This window comes from Rhamphochromis longiceps, linkage group LG6 (genome assembly GCF_057381845.1).
Source record: "Rhamphochromis longiceps isolate RC_006_pf linkage group LG6, R_longiceps_female_GT1.1, whole genome shotgun sequence".
In the NCBI taxonomy this organism is placed as follows: domain Eukaryota; kingdom Metazoa; phylum Chordata; class Actinopteri; order Cichliformes; family Cichlidae; genus Rhamphochromis; species Rhamphochromis longiceps.
In genome coordinates this window covers 42689520-42710209 of record NC_140562.1, presented here as the reverse complement: position 1 = coordinate 42710209, position 20690 = coordinate 42689520, and the positions used below count along the sequence as shown (strand labels likewise).

General features: G+C 43.0%; 1 protein-coding gene across 4 annotated transcripts in view; it reads right to left on the bottom strand.

Annotated features, from left to right (window-relative positions):
* rptor (regulatory associated protein of MTOR, complex 1) overlaps window positions 1–20690 on the bottom strand; it is a 217397-nt gene that overhangs the window by 16877 nt on the left and 179830 nt on the right. For 2 of the 4 annotated variants that reach the window (XM_085410820.1, XM_085410819.1), the window contains exons 23-29: window positions 14110–14213; window positions 12832–13009; window positions 12611–12721; window positions 6664–6769; window positions 2558–2672; window positions 2361–2485; window positions 1342–1467 (exon numbers count right to left, since the gene is read on the bottom strand). In XM_085410820.1, the coding sequence (XP_085266946.1) occupies window positions 1342–1467; window positions 2361–2485; window positions 2558–2672; window positions 6664–6769; window positions 12611–12721; window positions 12832–13009; window positions 14110–14213 (865 nt within the window). The remainder of the gene's footprint in view (window positions 1–1341; window positions 1468–2360; window positions 2486–2557; window positions 2673–6663; window positions 6770–12610; window positions 12722–12831; window positions 13010–14109; window positions 14214–20690) is intronic. The other 2 variants (XM_085410821.1, XM_085410822.1) reach the window with 1 other exon arrangement.

The window sequence follows — 20690 nt, the reverse complement described above, 5'->3', positions numbered from 1 at the left end:
AAGTGCACCATTTTCATACAGATGGATGAGCGCTACGTAGGTAATCGCTGCGTTTATCACACAGGTTATGCTCAGAAACAGTCATTCTTACAGCTGTCACAGTTGCTCCCAAAAACATCCCAGTAGTATCGGCTGAGAAACGCTCGAGGCAGAAATTTAAAGCAGGGGAGAGAGTTAAGGAGAGCATGCGCAACCTGACACAACACACCGGTGGGTGGAAGTGTCTGACAGGTGTGTACAGTGGGTGCCTGCATCGCATTTGTGAATATCTCCGCCTCGGGAGTTGTGTGTAAGTGTGTCAACACGAAGGTAAACATGGCAGCGGATCCACCAACGTCCACAGTCCCAGTTTTATAACGATCACTAAAGCAATGTGAACAGTCTCACAGGGGAAGAATGAGAAATACCTACCTTCTGCATTTCGTGATTGATTACGTGCAGACTTGGAATGTAGGGCCCGCAGTAGGTTAAACAGCCCCCGCTGTTTCAGGTGTGACAGGTATATATGACAGATGTTGAACGTGTGAGAAGGTGAGGGAGGTGAAGCTGACAGCGGATTTTAAATTAGACCTACATTCGTGGACTTAAACCGGCCGCCACCGGCAGCAGAAACAACCCGAATGCAAAAGTATGGAAATAAAGTTTCGGCTGTGTCATTTTTCATTTGTGTGAAATTGGTTATTTTTAAAGCAGCTTGTGACAAACTCTCCCGGACTTCCAGTGACGGTGAAGTGGTCTGCCCTGGCTGCTGCCCCTCAAATCTGACATTTTTAGTGATTTGAACAGCTCTGTGGGATGAGCACACGTGCAGTAATTAAAACCGAAGCTGTGCGAGTGAGTGTTTGCTGCTGGGTTTGATGGGGTCTGGGTCACTGTGCGACTGAAATGCTCTCATCGGTGCCACCTTTTATTCAGAGATGAATTTCTGAGGTTTAAAACACCAAACACACTGTAAAAAAAACAAGAAAAACTACCTTCAGGCTGAGTGCTGTGTGATTTTAGTCCAGTTATGTGTTGGACTTTTTCTTTTATCCATCTAAAACCTGAGCTGTGTTTAATTTAAAAAGATATAAGTTTGAACGTAACCTTAACCTACTTTATTAGATGTACTTTACTGTAATTGTCAGCTGTGGCTGTATCGTTTCAGCAAAATTGAATTTTTTCTTTTAGTTTTTTTCATTACTTAGTTTAAGGAGAAAAAAACCCTCCTCTCAGACCTTCTCTGTAGGCGGAGCAATGAGGACGTATGACTGGGATGCTTTGGGACAGTTTGTGGTTTTGGGGTATGGGTGGGACTGCGGATGGGTTGGTGACACAGTAATAAAGAGCGTTGGTCTTTACTGTGCGTGCTGATGGAGGGCTGACCTCGGGTAGTGGGCAGCATATCGGAGAGACCCTGCCACGCCGTCACCATCTCCGGATTCTTCTGGTCAGCAAAGTTCTTCCAGATCCGTAGCGCTCCATCATCTGGAGAGACGAGAGAGAGAGGGAAAGATACAGAGTAAGAGAGAGAGAGGCAGGAAAAAAAATGCAGCGTGGTGTAAACGCTGAGGCTGGACGCAGCTGCACAGACACCAGCATCCTGTTTGTAATCTTTATGCACTTTAAAGTGTTGAACTGCGTTGATGAAAACCCTGAACCAAGACTCTTTCACACACACACTGTGTCTTGACTGTCAACACACACTCCTCAAAAGAAGACGGAGAGTGTGTAACGCCGAGCGGCATCTTAAAAGGCTCTGTGCCTGTGAGCATCTCGCCAGAAAGAAACAACGAGGCAGGAATCTAACCTCCAAAACCTCTGCGGCAAAGACACCAAGATAAAACACGTCCGTGCACTCTTATGAGGAAGCTATTACAGGCCATAAAAGTCTCCACTTGATTTACAGCCTGCGTTTTACTTCTTTTAATGCTGATTCTTTTTTATAACTAATGTCCTGCCCTGCTATCCTTCAGAGCATGAGTGATGGGGAAAAGCTGAATAAGTGAACATTACTTTTTGATGAGATGGAATTTAGATTTATCAATACTGAAGCCTTTTATCAAAGCTTCTTAGCTTAATTTAACAGAAGGAAGACCAAACAAAATAAATGTGTTTGTATTTTAATGTCGAGTTGTTTTCTCCGGTTCCTGTGGGTGATGAAGATAAAGCCATGGAGGGTAATTGCTTTCTTCTTTTGATGAATGATGATGACTACACATGAGTGCTCTGTGTGTAACAGCCAAGTGTTTAAGGCTTGTTGCTGCTACAAATGAGCCTCTCTGCGATTTCTGCTGTTGCCAGTGGGCGTGGACATTTGCAACTTGGATGCACTTGTGCATCTGAACTCACACTTTTGTGCGTGTGTGTGTGTTAGAAACCTGTTGCGGTGAGCAGCAGTGAGCAGTCGTGTCCGTTCAGGTACTCCATGGATGTGATGCGAGTATAACGAGGGTTTCCGTTGTAGAAGTAGTCCAGTCTCTCGCCCTTGTCCCAGTCCCAAAAGCTAAAACAAACACACTCATTAGACGAGAATATGATCTGTTTAACATTTTAACTGAATGTGGTAGTCTCTGACCAGATGCTGTCCTTGTCAGCCACAGCGATGCAGGTGTTGAAGGGGTGGAACTTGACCACTGATGGCACTCCGGGGTTGCGGTTGATGAATATTTGATCATCCAAGCGAGAAATACCTGAAACAGAGGAGAAAATCCAAAAGTTGGTATGAAAGGATGATGGATTCATCCAAACCGGAGGTTTGTTTCCCGATGCAGGTTGAAGTAAGTGGCACGCAAATGGGGGAACAACCTGTCTGCTGGCACACCTAACCCACGCCTGCAGCTGCAACCTTACAGGGAGTAACTTAATGAACAAATAAAATGTAGTCTGTCCCGCCTTCCTCTTGCTTTTGGCTGAATCAGGGAGCCTACAGCTGTTCACTGTTGGTCTGGGGTCAGTACCTACTACTGCTCGATACTCAGGTAACTTTCCTGCCACCCGAGAAGCATTTAGGAGAGTTTATGAGTTGGGCTTTAGGTAGTAATTTTTGTACCTATTGAGGTGTTAAATTTTCACAGTGCTTTTACTTCTACGTAGCGACTCATCTTTTTTGGCCTTGGCTCTCCATGAAGCTTTCTTTTAAACTTTTAAAATGGCAAAACTGTTAACAGCTCGATTCCTTCCATCTTTTTTCCAGTTTTTGTATCCCAGAGATCAGTGTGTGGTTTTTAACAAATAAACTTAAAAGATTTCTCTTGCAGATTTTTCAAATTCTGCCTCTGATCAAAATCAAAAGCATTTTAGTACAAAACAGAGGAACAAAATAACATAAGAGCTACAACAAAAAGGTTTATTTAAAAGTCCATTAGCAGTGCACACTTTCTTAAACTGACTGACAGGTTTTGTCATGTCCAAGAATACCAAAGACACCAGCTGAGGGCCTCAGGACTCTCTCAGTGGCACATTATTGAGTTTTGTGTTCGTGAAAATTATTCTTTTGTCCTCTAAGTTTCTTAAACACACTAATGCAGTTCATATTTCCATGCTCTGTCAGCAGATTAAAAAGAAATGTTCAAAGAATACAGTTTAATTACTAGTTTTTAATTGTATAGGATAATAAAGGATAATAAAAGGTACACTCAGCGCAATAATGTGGCTCACTGACACATTTCTAATAGCTTTTGGAAAAAGAGAAATTTATTCTTCATGAGGTTTTGCATCATAGGCTGTATAAATGGCCTGGCTCTCATAGACTCTACCTGAGTACCCAAAGCACTTTGTACAAGTTGAGTTTTGAAAGTGTGAACAACAAGTGAGAGGTTAGTCTGGCAGCACACCCTGCTTTATCACCTTTTTTACCCTGAATGGCTCCGTCATTTACCAAATCACCATGATACTGTATGTGACATGAAAATAAAGGCACAGATCATAAAATCAACTCAAGTGAGAAGTAGGGCCATTTTCTCACAGACTTTTATACAATCAGACTTCTTTTAGCAACCAGACGAGTCGCCAGCTGCTGGCCACTGGAAAGACTGCAGGTTTTATGCACTTAACTCTATTTATTTGACTTTATTTATTTTAAAAACATACATCTATGCTTTGGGTGCACACATTAAATACTGGGCTGTAGTATTGCTTGGTGAACATAAATTAAATACGGAATCGGGGCCGAGATTCCCAACACAACACAAAGGTCAAGTATGATCTGAACTTTATACTTTTAACAGTAGTACTGAGAAAAAAAAATTAAAGACAAGTATTTGGTTTTTAAAGTATTTGTATAAGTTAAAACAAAAAGCAAATAAAGTTTCCTGGAAGACATTTTCAGAAGTAGAACGTGGAATAAAGGAAAAAAAGGACAAAGCACAGCCTGGCCATCGACAGGAAGACTTGAGGCAAAGAAGGAGAACAGAGCAAAACATGGAACGGTCTGCGGTGGAAGAGCCGAGGCAAAGAAAACAGTGGAGTTGTGTACCCCACTGGCAGGTTTCGCTGCGAGTAAAAACACGTTGATAAATCTGATGACTTGACTGCCTCACTATATGTTGTCATGGCAACAACACATGCCGGCTGCCGACCCCGTCCTTGGCTACACGAACTCACTCCCGAGACCGCCGTAACGAGATGAAGAACAATGAAGGGGGATGGATGCAGCTGTGACGGAGGAAAATGTAGTTGGAGGGAGAAGCTGCGGAGGCCGGCGGTTAAAAGCCGGCCGAGATCATCATCACGACTCGCTTTATGTGCACAAAGTGTGACATCACAGTAGATACAGAGCGACTGTAAAAACAGAGTACACCTCAGAAGTGCACAGTGAAGTGGGCAGACTTTGCACCGCCAACAAAAACAACAGTACAAGTCAGATCAGGTTCACAGGCTACAGAACATCGTTTGTTCTCTTCTCTCTTTGCTAGCTTTGCTGCCTCGTTCTCAACTCCTCCATCTTCCTCCATCGTACCCTCCCCCCTCCTCCTCCCTCCTTCCTCTCGCCTTGGTTCTCTCTCTGGAGGGATTCGACTGAATGAGGGCAACCCTACTACTTCTCTCTTTCAGAAAACTGCGAGGGGAATTCAATGATTTAACGAGAGCGGGATAGACGTGTGCGTGAGCAAGCCTCAGCTCTGACGCCAATCGCCTCGTGACTGTGTGTGTGTGTTTGTGTGTGCATGTGTGGAGGGGGCTGCCGGTGACGTCGGGGGTGTTAGTTATTCTGTTTGAGAGCTGCTCAAACTTCACCCGGGGAGTGTGTGTGTATGCTGGCACTGGAGCCTCTTTAATGTGCGAGTGCATGTGAGGGGAGACCTGTGACTCACAAAGAGGACGTCTCCTGCTGTGAACTGATTTCAATCAAGCCTTCCATCCCTGCGAATCATTTGCAAACTTGCTCACCTAAAATTTTTGATGCATCTTGATGTTTTTCGGGGACAGTCTGGATTTCACCCAAGTTAGCCTCATTAGGGCTCCGGAAATAGTCAATTAGACACGACTGTCAGTCACTTGTAACAGTTTAATCAACTAACATAGGGACTATTTTGTGCTTGGGTATTATAATAATAATGGATTGGATTTATATAGCGCTTTTCAAGGCACCCAAAGCGCTTTACAATGCCACTATTCATTCACTCTCACATTCACACACTATTATATTACCAATGAACCTTTGTTAGAAAAACAAACAAACAAAAATAACCTCCATAAACAGCCGCTTTATGCAGATGTGATAGAAAGTGAAAGAAACTGCATCAAACAGCTGTGCAGCAATGACCTGATGCTAAAACACAGCAGATAAAAGAAGTTGGTGCCAAGTTAAGAAAGTATCAAGTAATCCTTCACTAAATGAAGTGAAACACCTTTTTTTTTTTTTTTTTTTTTTAAACGTCTGCAGTGTTTCTACAAGCAAGGAGGAGGTGAAAACGAAGCCGTGTTCCTTTGTGAGATTATGACCTCGGCTGCTAGTTGATTTTAGCAAATTCTGACCCTATTTACGGTGAAACAGATGATAAAGCAGGATATACTTGAGCACAGGCCAACCTTCTGACTGATGATTTACTCAGTCAAGGTGCAGTCACTTTTCTCTCCTCTGCTCTTTCATCATATGCACCTGAGCCCATCCCTACATAATTTGTGAAGTCCTCTCATTACAATACCGTTAAAAATCAAGCTTCCCAACAATCAGTAATGTGTGTGAAAAACACAAAACATGAATCTGGTGAGAATGGCAGAATAATAATCACCTCCTGGCAGAGAAACGGATGAAACAAAGAGCAGCCGACAAGGAAAAGTGCCGTTGGAGGCTCTGTCTGGACAGTCTGGATTTCACCCAGATCCTGCTCTCATTAAGGCTCCGTAAACATTCAATTACACATGGCTCTGTTAGAAGCTAAGTGCTCGAGTGAAGTGACCGCAGAGCTTGTGTATGTCGTATGCTCCCTAACCAAAGTCACTCTACCTTTCAAAAGAGGAATCATTTAATGCAATACTGAATAGGATGAAAACCAGGGAAGAGATTTTAATAATTAATTTAATTTCCAGTAATATCTGTTCATTTCATTTGAACATCTCCCCTATGAAAATCCTCCTCAGGACATTAAGACGATTCTTTCTTCCAGGCAGCGACGTGAAATATAAATGTGTTTAGAACAAGTTAGAAGAAGAAGAAGATCTTTTGTGCGCATTACTGACCTCTTTGTATGATGCTTCGACTCTGCCTTCTTACGCGAGCATTTCTCAGAAACCTCCACTGACGCTCCAACCTCACCTGACTCTCCAGGTCGTGCTCCTCGGGGATCTGCGAGATTGCATGAAAGAAAAGACAAAGAGAGAGAAAAAGAGATTTACAACTGCTCTCCCCATCTGGAACATTTCTACAACGATAAGCAAACAAACGAATAAAAAATTCAGAGGGACAATATCGAATTACTGCCGCAATAAATCCATTTTTATTGAGCCTTGAACATTGACACTTTTGCTGAGTGTAAGTTGAAAACTTAATTAAATCCTGTTGTGCTCTCCCCCACATTCAGAGACCACTGCACCAAATAACAGATGAAACCATTATAATCCCTCCTTCGCTGATACAGCCTGGACTCTTCTCTGGATAATGGTTACTATCAATGAAAGGAAAAAAACCTTCTAGTTTCTATTCTGAGTAAAATTTAAAGAAAAAGAACAATTTTGTATATTTTCCACACCTGACGTTTTTACTTCCCTCAAGTCGAATTAATGAAAATTACAAGATAGAGTTTGCAGAAGCAATATCGTCACTTGAAATATTAATATCAACCCTGTTTTCAGTTAGATTTGTTCTCTTAACAGCTTCTGTAGTTAGCAAAGGCTCAACATTTTAGGTTTCTGTGTGCCAGATGATTAATGTAGCTCAATGCTGGTGCTATCTCTATGTCAGCAAGCTTCTGTAGTTACCTGAGACACACAAAAAGCCACAGGAGTTCACAAAGTTAATTATTTTAGCAGCCAAATTATCTAATAAAAATCTAATATTAGCACAGCTATTTAGCCAAGGGTCAAAATACTACATTTTAGTGTATCCAAAGATGATTTAGTCCTCATGTCTATGCTCTTATAAAGATAATCTTATAGTAATAAATTTAATCTTAACTAGAATTTGCAGTTGGATTGTTGATACTGGTGGATTTGTCCTGTGGCTGGTTGTTGGTGTCAATAAAAAGTAGGAGGTAAATAGCTTGCTGTGTACCTAATAAAGTGACACACATTGTAAATGTTTATGTTACCCTTATGGTTACTACTTCTCAGATTTGTTTCTGAGATGAAATCATTTAATACATGGATGCAGTAGCTTGCTAACTAAGTTTGCATTAGCTGCTAGTTTAGCACTCAACCTCTCGTTCAAATATGGTCTCTGCAGACTATTAAAAACATGCTAATATTGACGGTTCAGTTCAATACAGTTTTATTTGTACAGCGTCAAATCACAACAATAGACCCTATAATAATACATACAGAGAAAAACCCAACAATCATATGACCCCTATGAGCAAGCACTTTGGTGACAGTGGGAAGGAAAAACTCAATTTTAACAGGAAGAAACCTCCAGCAGAACCAGGCTCAGGGAGGGGCGGGGCCATCTGCTGCGACCGGTTGGGGTGAGAGAACGAAGACAGGATAAAAGACGTACATAACCTACTGGTTTCAGCACGCTGCAGAAACCAGTAGGTTATGTCACAGTGGCTACCCCCATCCATCATTTATTTACACAGTATGTATTTCCTCCTTGTGCTGGCAGGACTCAGTGCCCTGTCAGTATAGCGAGCTTTAGAGATACACATGTTCCAGTGAGGCCACTAAAACATGGACAAGATTATTATAAACCTTTTGATTGATTCGTAGTTTCTTAAATGTTAAGACTTTCCTTTCAGAATCTGTGCTCATTCCCATAAAGTTTTTCAACTTCACAGGAAAGCCTGAATCGCCTCGGTGCAATGTTAAGGGACGCTCATGCGATTACCAAGATAATGAGTCCAGGTATCAAGTTCACTTTATGTAATCACATCTCATCACATCTATTGAGCAGTGGGACAATATTAAAAGTATTAACTTTATTAAGTCTTACATAACAAAATGGGCCCCACAGACTTTGCGCCCACTTTATTTTAAGGGAACAGAATCAATTTTTTTTTTTTTTTTTTTTTAAAACAGGACATTAAATATGCAGAGTTTAATATAAAGCAAGTCTGTGTCATTCTTCAGCGCCATGAATTAAAGTCATAAATTAAACGTTAACTGCGCGGCTGTGAATAAACAACAGAGGAAAACTGTAAATGTATGTGTGTGGTTTTAAATGTCAGGTGCCAGCGTGTGCCTATGAAGCACATTTCTACAGCAAGGCCTCCCACGCCACATGAATGCTAAACAGTCCCTACCCCACCCACCCACAAAGTTATAGTACCATGTTGCCACTGTTCCTGCAATGTCCTCGCCTGGCGTGTGTTGGCTTTTGGAGAAATAAAACACACATACTGTAACACCTCACAGCGAATAAACAGATTTGTGTCTGTGAGAAAGATGTATGTAGCGTGTGTTCAGTCAAATCATTCATATACAGGGTCTCTGGGGTTTTATGGTTTCTCAGAGGAGGCAGATTTAGAAGTCTGATGTCGACCTGTGTGGAAATCGCTGGCTGATGCTGTCGTTGCAAGGGTTGGTATGCTGCAGCGTGTCAGCTGCTAATGTAACGTATAATGAGACCCTGAGGAGTAAAAATGTGTGTGAGAGTCTCTCACACAATCTCCACATACTGTGCATATACAGTAAAATCGATAGTGTGTAGTGTAGAGTAAGGCCAAAGTATGTGGACAAACAGGCTGTCAACAGTCAGCAGCTAACCTGTGATTTCAGACCCGTAAACTGTACAAAAAAGATGGATGCAACCGCTGTGAGGTCACCTGCATTTTGGCCACGTCTACGTTAGTGTTTTGGTCTAATAGTGACCATATTGAGATGAAAGGATGGCGCTTGGTTACCAAACTGCATCCATTACTTTGCAGGTAACAAATTACTAGAATTGACCTCAACCAAAATTAAATCACAAACCTCTCAGATGGTCCAAACAGTAAACCAGATTATTTGTCAGAGGTTTCCATTAAACTGCTCCAAAAGGCACCAACAGCACAAACATGGCAGAGGAGGCCCGTAGAGCTGAAGCCTGGCAGAAACAGCCCCTCTCAATTAAAAACCCAAACTTTGCTTTTGGCTACAAACGGTGGACATTTTAACAGTTTAAGTTTTATGGTGACTGGCTCACTTTTGGAGCCAGCTTCAGAGGACAGTTACAGGTACTGTAGTTTTCGGCACTATCACCTTAGCCTCTTTTTTCAGCCCTTGAGGTTTCACACATTTACTTCTCATTGACATTTAGCATTGCATCTTGGGAGTGTTGAGCTGTGGGATGCGATGAACACTACTTTCTAAACTTCAAATCTGTACATCTGAAATGTTTTGGGCTATGCCAGATGAAAGATGACCAGCGTGAACAAATTGTGGTGACATTGTTGGCTGTGTCTGCAAAATGATGGTCCTATTTCTCTCAGCGGTTCAAAGCTGGATGGTATGAAAATCTTTCAATCCAAGATGGACAGACATATTTCAGGAATGCTGTCCTAATGTCTACTAATCAGGCAAACTTTCATATGGTGCAGCTAGTTTTGACCGCCTGGAGCACGTGGTGACATGGCCCTTGAAAGATTTCTCAAAATTCAGCAAATGATCAGAAAACAAATGAAGCAGCCACGTTACCAATGCTGCAGTTTCTCTATGGCAGAGATTAAAGTGGGGCACTTTTGCCTTTACAAATTTTGCTACTGAGGCTCAAAGCTGGTTACAGATAGAAGGCAACACTTGGTATAAATATGGTGTTCAGTCCTGACATTTTCATGTTGCCATGTCCTGAACTGCAGAAGTCTGGGAGGCTCAAAAATGCTGGAAAAAATAACACATTAAAACCCCCCCTTTCCCCTTTCGTTGCACTTTTTAAAGTTTCATAACTGCTCAGTGAAACGTTGTTGGTGTTTGCTAACAAGTTAGCTGCTCTAGGACTACACGACTGAGGCCTAGCTGAAACTCGTGATCACAAAATGACTTAAATAAAATTAAAATGAGCTGGAAATGTTTTTAGGTTTCAGTCTCTGCTGATTTCATCACAACCTGACCTACAGTTATTAATGCTGTCTTATGACTGTAAGCTCTCAAAAAGTTCTGTATTTGTGTTTTACAATCATCCATGATCTCTGAAAAATATGCCCCTGGGAAAAAAAAACATTAATATAATTAGGAAAAATAACACGGACATTAAAAGTGATGACTAATAAAATAGGAGTAAAACACTTCAAGACAAAAAATAATGTCAGACCCTGAACTGGACAAGCATCAGAATAAAGCTGGATTTGAGACAAAGTTAGAGTCCGAGAATAAAAATATGAGTATAATAAGTCCACACGAAGCTGTGCATGTAACCACGGCTCTTTGCTTCTCAAACAAATATGAACCTGAAGCAGAGGACGTGTCTTCTGTCTCTCATGTGAGATGTGTGGAGACAATAACACAAATATACACATTCTTCTAGTGTGCTGCTGACACAGTGATATGATAACCTGTGTGCAGACTTTGAGACACACACACATGGCTTTGTAATGGAGTTAAGTTTGATGACAGCACTCAAAATTTTGCCAACACAGCGTTATGATTTGCGGCAAAACTCCCCTTTACTCCTCCTCCTCCTCCATCTACTCTGAGCTCGTTCACTCGCCTTCACATCCAGTCATCTCTCTGCTTTTTATCAGCCTTTGTTGCCACTCCTGGCCCCGTATTTCTTTCATCCTATTCATCCCACCACCATGCTCTTCATATTGAGTTTTCTTTCACTTTTAGCATCTCTGTTTTCCTCCTCGCCCACCTCTATTTGCCCCTCAGTGTCTGCTTTCCTTTTCAAATATTTTACTTTCATCATCTTTTATTTTTTTCTTCCTGTGTTCTCTTTCTCCTGTCCACCACTTTCCCCCTACAACATCTTACATGTTTTGTAAATATTTTTATTTTACTAATATCTTCTTTCTATATCAGCCATGAGCAAAAACGACCCCCTATTATTTTTCACGCACTTTGCAAAGTTTCCATTTTCTCCTCTGTTTGACCCTGGCTCTTTTTATATCGCTTTTCTTCCTGTTTAACCTACAAAAATGTGCTGACACTGTTTGCCTTTTTTCCTGGAAAAGACGACACGTTCAGGCCGTTTAAACACGCGTTAGTTTGATTTAATATTAAAGCATTTCGGTGTTACTACTGTGCCGGGTGAAAGCACTTGTCTTAATCTTAAGTTTCACTCAGGAGGATGTTACATTATGGAGCTCATTATTCAGCAAAGCCATCTCGTACAAACAGCAGGTACTTTCTCTCTCACTGTGATCGGTCCCCACCCTGCTGTTTTCCATAGGACTTCATTACTTTTTAAAATAAATCCTATAACACAGAGTTTATGTCCTCAGACAGCTCAATCTGTCCTCAAACTGTTGCAAAAAAGCACGATAAACACACACCAGTGACACAAATTCACATAAATGTGTGTAAACAGAAAATTATCTGCCATATTGTGCTGCTTTGTTGCTTAGCAACTGACTTAAGCTGATTTTAAAGTGGTAGATGGCTTAGCAGTGGAATACGGAGGAAGACAAGAAAACATTTCTAAGTTCTTGATTTGAAAATGGCGATGTCCTTTCTCCTTTTAAAGGTGCACTAAGCAGCACTTTCTCTGTATTAAAACCATTTTTTATTGTCAGTGTCTGAAAGGGGCTGAGGTCTTCCCCGACTCTCTCGTCGCCTCTAAAGGGGCGTTCCTGGGTGAAAAAACTGCTCGCAATCTGCCTGAGTTAAACTTCTCTCACCATTGAGGTGAGCGATTGGAGTGAGTACTAATTAGACAGCACTGATAGTCACTCCATTATTGATATGACAGGGTGGTAAATGCATTAGAGGCCAGAGCCCGCCGTGCACACTTCACCAACCATCAGCGACATAGTGATGTGCGATGAGCCAGCCTTTTGTGGGAGAGTAAGCAAGCTGACCAGTTTGACATGTGAGGAACACAAATGATGACACTGACCTTCATGACAGGCTGAGCAAAATACTTGGCGCTCCAGTCGCACAAGCCTGTCTGGAGGGCCGGACTGATGTAGTTCCTGTGACCACCTGGTTCATCGCTGTCTTCAGCTGCCTAAAGAAAAACACAAAAAGAAAAAAAACTGTGATTTAAAGAGTTAAACGAAACAGCGAGAGAGGACAAGAGTGACTAGCAGCAGCACGGCAGGTTTCATCTTTCTCTACCTGCTCGGGTCCCTTGTCAAACATTTTGCGAGTGCGGGTAAACTGGTGTGAGTGGGGCGCCTGTCCTCCCAGCGTTGGGGTGTAAGGCGGTCGTGTGGCCGGCTGCTCCCTGGTGGGGGGTTTGGGAACGTCGTTGGTCAGACTGGAGCTGCTGGTGCTGGGCATTGGTGGAGAACCACTGAAGTAAAGGAAAAGAGGACAAGAGGATTAAGGGGTCAGTTTACGAATGCACATTTTACGTGCTTTTATTTTTAAATTAGCAGCTGTGTTACATCTAAATGTAACACAGCTGCTAAATCTAACATCGCTTCTTCTGTGTTGTCTAAAGGACAGCTGCTATTTCTTTGCTTTTTCACTCATCTGTAGTCCTCCTCTGACTACTTGCACATCTATTTCTTTAATGCATGGGGGATCTCCTCTAGTATGCAAAAAATGCGCCTCTTAAACTTGAATCGTATTGGAGGACAAAGTCAAATCCTGGAAGTAGAGCCGGCTATGAATGAAGGCTGTCTTAACGTAGCCAAAAATCCCTCAGACACCTCGGGACGTTATGGTCGAACCTCAGGGCCTCTCACGGGACACGGCCTCGCTCTTCTAACCTGATGAGACACTTTCAGGCTTGGACAGTACTGAGTTTTCCCAGACTGTTCAACCCAGCTGCTGCTGCTCCTGAGAAATTTTGGTCTGATCTAGAAGCCGATGATTTGCTCTCTGCACAGGTTTGAGATAATGGTGAAACTGCAGATGTGCACATTAAAGTAGTGAGAAGGAAACTTTCAGGTTGTGTAATGTAACAGCAGCTCTGGATTTGCTGCAGAGGCGTGACGAGCGATGACCATGAAAGGGTTTGCAAAGCTGAAAGTTCTGAATTAAAGGGTGGAATCTTTCCTCTAATGCACATAGAAAACTATTTACCATGACAGAAGGGTGTTGGACGCACAAACAAACAAATTGGGAAATTATTCAATCGTGAAATCAAACAGCTCATGAATAATATTTCAATTTTAAAATGCTAATAATTATTTTTCTTCTGAATCTACACTTAATTTTGCTTGATTTTTATATTTTATCCTGGTTCATGCACCATGAATATAATTCACTATAAAATTTAAAGTAACATTTGGCCAGAATCCCATTCGCCTGCTACAAATGACGCACATCGTGATGATTAAATGCAACTTTTTTTTGCCTAACACATGATTCAAATGCTCTGGGGTTTCCGTTTAATGAGTTTTCGGTGTGTCACGGCGTTCATGCATGTGTGAGCTCCGTCCTCACCCAGCCTGGTGTATGTGCGTGCCCTTGCTGGTGGGGCTGGCCGGGGCTGACTGGGTGAGCGATCCTGAGTCCAGGATCCTCTGAGGTCTGGCATTCATCGTAGCCTGAGGGAGAAAAAAAAAAAAGGTCTGTTTATTCTTGTTTCTGAAGATGATCACATTTGGATTTATAGTTTGAAATTATGATATTTCTTCCCAGATTTTTCAAAAGCTTTCAGAGACAAATATGCAGAAGTGTCTAGATCAGAAACGAGCCCAAAAATCTGGATAATCTTCCTGCTGTAACTGCATAAAAAGTGCAGGACTTCACAAAGTTTGCTAAATTTCCACAGGTTTATCCCATTAAGTGAGCAGGTAATATAACCTCTTCATTGTGAGTTGTCTAATGGCTGCACACGAGGGAGGGGCAAACTTAATAAAGACAATAGAGGCAAAGCATCGCTGATGAATAGCAGAGCTGTTGTTTACTCGAGCCAGGTGGGGAGAGAACTGTGTGCAGCGTAAATCCAGTTAACACAAGCAAACACATTTTACTACCTTTGATTTGATTTCTATGCTAATTGCAGTGAGCATCTTTTGCTTCTGTGTGCGTCTGAAAGGCTGAGAGCGAGGCAGGAAAGTTTTTAATGCAAAGACCGGGCCCATAAAAACGGCTGCATCTGTGAGGGGGACGAGACATCAGCTATGAGGGTTAGCTGTTGGCGCTTCATTAGGAGGCAAGTCAAATGAAAGAAAACAGCAGTAAAAACAGCTGGAACAATTATTATGGAAAAAGCCAGATCACTAATGAAAGCAGCTTTTCCACTCATGCACAACAAGATCAATATGATGGGACGGGGCACAAAAGGAAAAGCAGATAAGGAACTAAAGGACGCGCTTATGTCTTTTGCAGAAATTGTGGGATGGATGTGTGACACAAAGGAGAAGCGCATGTTGAGGAGGGCAGCGGTAAGCACACAAACAACAGGAAACCTGAACTGCACAAACAAAAGGTCTTTGAAACAAAAAGCATCAGGGCGGAAGAGCGTTTCCACTCAGTGAAGTAACATGCTCATGGATTATTCATCGGTGTTTGCTGATCGTCAACATGTGGCAAACAAACCAGACGCTAACGCGGGAGAGACATGCAAAACTGCAGCTTTAGCGGGAACCTGGGCTGGAACTGGTGCTAGCAGCTGCACTACTCCACGCAGGGAAACAGGCTCGTTCTCCGACTTCAACCCACTTCCCCACACTTCCTCTATCATTAATTGGCTGGAAAGCGAGTCAACTGCGCAAACACATTAGTCAGAGGCTGTCGAAGGATACAGCTGTGGAAGCGGATGACAGCTCAGGGAAAAAAAGAAAAGTCTGAATAATCCTGGTAAATTATGTAGAGCTTTCTTACTGCTGGAGAAAGCACCCGACATCGCTGTGACATGTGATGATGAGATCGAACAGCTGAAGGTGATTGAGGGTAATTGAGAGAATTCTTCCATTCAATTGAGGTTTATTTCTATAGCGCCAAATCAAAACTACAGTCACCTCCAGGTGCTCTACACCGTAGGGTAAAGACTCCAACAATCACACGACCACTGGCAGGAAGGAGAAACCTCCATTTAACAGAACCAGCTCAGAGGTGGCTCAGAGGCAGATAGAGGTGCTGCTATCTGCGGCATCTGTGGTCTATACACATGTGGTGAGCAGAGAAGCAGTACTCGCATTAAATCCCTCCTCCTGAGGGATTTAATGCCCCAGCCTGAGCCGACTGCAGCATAACTAAGGGAAAGTTCAGGGTCCTTTTTTAATCCAGCCCGAATTTACGCTTTATCAAAAGGTTTCAAGTCTAATCTTAAAAAACTAGTATGTCTGTCTCCTGACTGCAAACTGGAGCTGAAAGCTCCGCCTCTCATTCTACTCCAAGTGTAAGCCAACCAGCAGTCTGAGAGTGAAGCGCTCTGCTGGGCTTACATGGTGCAATGAGGTCATTGAGCTAAGATGGGGCCTGATTTTTCAAGACCTTGTAGATGAGGAGAAACTTTAAATTAAACTGTTTTTCACAGTAAAGATGATGTTTGGGGGCTTCATTGAGAACCTTAAGTTCTTAACCATAATCCATCTTCTTCTGCTTATCCGGGGCCGGGTTGTGGGGGCAGGGCCTAAGCAGAGAAGCCCAGACCTCCGTCTTCCCGGCAACCTCCTCCAGCTTGTCCAAGGCGTTCCCCGGCCAGCCGAGAGTTATAATCTCTCCAGCGTGTCCTGGGTCTGTCCCGGGGCCTCCTCCCGGTGGGACATGCCCAGAACACCTCAGCCATGAGGCGTCCTTCTCAGATGCCCGAACCACCTCAACCGGCTGCTTTCGATGTGGAGGAGCAGCGGCTCTACTCTGAGCCCCTCCCGAATGGTCGAACTTCTCATCCTCTCTCTCTCTTAACCAATAATCTCCTTTCAATACAGGCAAACAACTGGGAGATAAGGGCGGTGTTGGATAGTAAATCTTTGCCATTCAAACATTCAAAAAACCTCTGGATTTGTTTCAGATGGATGTGATCCAACTTTATTAGTGACACATCTGTGAAAACGACTGGATGCACCTGAATAAAAGAATCACAATGTGTTCAAAATGTATATACTATTAAAAATCTCCAAGAGTCCCAGCATCAGACAGCAACACTGGACTATAAAAAAAGCATTTAGAGCCTTAATCATCTTGGAAGAAAGTACATTTTAATTAGCTCCTGACCTTGTTTTGCTTTGTTACGAATCAATAACATTTGACATTTAAAATCTTAATTAAAAGAGCCGTTAGCACTTGTGAACTTGATGAGGGTTCTTAAAATAAGCAGCTGTTGCCGAGCTCTTTGAGAGAGAGGGAAAAATAAAAAAGACCGTTAACACCACTGTTTAAAATGTGCACTCATGATATCGTTATAGTCCAGAACAGTATTTTGCTCCTTCAAATTCTGCATCAAACGCTAAGATCAAATCCTCTTTAATGTCTGTTTTCTATCCTTCTCCTCATTGGAATAAATTACGTTTAAATATTTGGCCGTCATCGTTTTATTTATTTACAAAATACTTTGTTTTTCATCCCAAATCAAAGTACTTGTGCTTATTCTGTTTAAGGTCTTGTTTTTTCGTAGTCTTTCTCGTCTTTGTTGTGATATCCAACGTGTGAAACCTGCTGTGAGGACAATTAAAGTGTGGCCAGAGGGGACAGACGCAGTGCTCCAGGACAGATTTAAAAACACAGACTGGAATATGTTCACCCACACAGACCTGGACCAGTACGCCTCATCTGTACTGGATTACATCTCCAAAACCACAGACAGTGTCACCACCCAGAAACGGATCACCATGTACCCCAACCAGAAGCCTTGGATGAACCGGGATGTTCGTCTCCTCCTGAAGGCCCGCAACACTGCCTTTAGGTCAGGAGATGCACACGCCTACAGTACAGCCAGGGCTAATCTAAAGAAGGGCATCAAAAAAGCCAAACACCATTACAAAAAGAAGGTAGAAGAACACTTCTCCAACTCCAACCCCCGACGCATGTGGCAAGGACTCCAGACCATCACAGACTACAGGACCACCAAACCCTCCCCCGCATCCTCTGATGTCTCCTTCCTCAACGAGCTCAACAACTTTTATGCTCGTTTTGAGCGAGGGAACCCCACAACCACAACCAAAGCAGACATGACGCCAGACCACCAACCTATGACTCTCTCCCCCACCGATGTAGGAGCGGTGCTGAGCAGGATCAATGTCCACAAGGCTGCAGGCCCTGATGGCATCCACGGGCGTGTTCTCAGAGCGTGTTCTGGGGAGCTTGCAGGAGTGCTCACAGACATATTCAACCTGTCCTTGGCCCACGCTGTGGTACCGGCCTGCTTCAAATCCACCTCCATCGTCCCGATACCCAAAAACTCCAACCCATCTTGCCTCAATGATTACCGCCCAGTAGCACTCACCCCCATCATCACTAAGTGCTTAGAGCGACTGGTCCTAGCACACTTCAAATCCTGTCTCCCCCCCACCCTGGACCCCCACCAATTCGCATACCGCCGGAACAGGAGCACAGAGGATGCAGTCTCCATCGCAATGCACTCTGTCCTCTCACACCTGGACAACAACAACACCTACGCCAGAATGCTGTTTATAGACTTCAGTTCAGCATTCAATACAATCCACCCCTCACAACTCATCAAGAAACTGACAGACCTGGGCATCAGTTCCCTCATCTGCAAATGGTTACTGGACTTCCTGACCAACCGCCCCCAACATGTCCGGCTGGATAACCGCTGCTCATCTACCATCACAATGAACACCGGTGTACCACAAGGCTGTGTGATGAGCCCTTTCCTCTACTCCCTCTTCACCCACGACTGCAGACCTGCTGATGGTTCCAACACCATCATTAAGTTTGCAGATGACACCACGGTGATTGGCCTCATCAGTGACAACGATGAGGCCGCCTACAGGGAGGAGGTGGATCGTCTGGCTGAGTGGTGCGACACAAACAACCTGCTGCTTAACACCGAGAAGACCAAGGAGCTCATCGTGGACTACAGGAGGAATGCTGACCCACATCCACCCATCCACATTAAGGGGACGGCTGTGGAGCGTGTGAGCAGCTTCAAGTTCCTGGGAGTCCACATCTCCGAGGATCTCACCTGGACGACCAACTGCTCCAAGCTGGTCAAGAAGGCTCACCAGCGCCTCTTCTTCTTGAGGACTCTGAGGAAGAACCACCTGTCCTCAGACATCCTGGTGAACTTCTATCGTTGCACCATCGAGAGCATCCTGACCAACTGTATAACAGTCTGGTACGGGAACTGCTCTGCGTCGGACCGGAAGGCGTTGCAGAGGGTCGTGAAAACTGCCCAGCGCATCGCCGGAGCACCACTTCCTGCCATAAAAGATATCTACAGGAAGCGGTGTCTGAAAAGGGCTGGGAAAATCATCAAAGACCCCAGTCACCCATCACATGGACTCTTCACCCTCCTGCCCTCTGGGAGGCGCCACAGGAGCCTCCGGACTAAGACCACCAGGTACCGGAACAGCTTCTTCCCCACAGCTGTCAGACTCCTGAACTCTGCCTCCTGACATCTGACCCACGTTAAACTCATGGACTGAACATACACACACCCACAATGGACAACTGTACCCTCAAACACACAATAATAACATGGACTGAACCACCACTCACAACCACTAGCACTTTATATAGCCTCTGTAGAAACTATCTACACCCTCACTTATCTTAACTGCTCTACTGTATAGCTCTGTGTAAATAATCATTCTGTACATTCGATAATCTTTAATCCTACAACTGTTTACAACTTGCATAGTTCCCATTTCTGTATAGCTGTATATCTCAGATTTCTGTAAAGTTATTTATTTCATATTCTGTATAGTTTTTCATATTTATATCCTGTTCATAGCCTGTACATAGCTTGTACTCACTACAGCCTGTACATACTTATAGTTATAGAATATTCACAACATACTTCATACCGTGTACATTATAACATACCATAATAGACCCATTTCTGTAATATACTCACATATCTATATTATTGCTAATATATATTGTAATATATCTATATCACTAAAGCACTTCTGGATGGATGCAAACTGCATTTCGTTGCCCTGTACCTGTGCATGTGCAATGACAATAAAGTTGAATTCTATTCTATTCTATATTTTGTTACATTTTTGTACAGTTCTGTCATTTGTTCTAAGAACATTTGTTTGAGTCCTATTTACAAGCAGATGTTACATAGAGATATAATACATTTATTAATCTATAACAACTTGAAAGGAAGCCATCCTTAGACAATTCAATTCAATGTTATTTACATACTACAGATACAACATATGTCTGAGAAAGTAACATATTACAAACAAAATCCCAGTGATCAGAGGACCCGAATTAACAATCACTCGGTGATGGTGGAGAAGAAGAACTTCCTTTGACCAGGAAGAAACCCCCAACAGAACGAGGTGTGGGGAGAGAAAACCTTCAGCCAAGACCAGCTGAAGGTTGAAGGAAAAGAGAAGACTTAAAATTCATGAAAAGGAGCGTCAAGAGACCACGAACAAGGAAAATATGATCTCGCTTTCCAGTTCCTGTTCTTGCTGCAACTGAGGGCTTTTCACTGAGCTTTTAAGACTGCAAAACAAGGAATTACATTACGAGTAACAACACACAACCTCGTTTCTGAGCATCACTCTGAGACTGCTTCTATTTCTGACAAAGCCGCACAAACTGATGGGGCGTCCTGCACATTTGTTTAATGTGTGAGTGAAAGGACATGCCCTGGCTACTGCAGGGGACCCGATATTATGATATATTATTAACTATTTGCTGATATCTCAGTATTGGAATTTAAAGAAGAGAAACAACGTTCAACTTGTGAGGACGCGGCTTCCCTGTTGGCCACATGTGTTTGGAAAGCCACAAACGAAACAAGCAGCCGATCTGTGCAGAGTCAGGATTGGGTACATGAGTAAATAAATAACTACAAACAACTATATTAGTCAGACTCTGTGGGTTTAAAAATTGAGCCTGTGCAACTCTGTAAATCAAGTCTCAAGTTC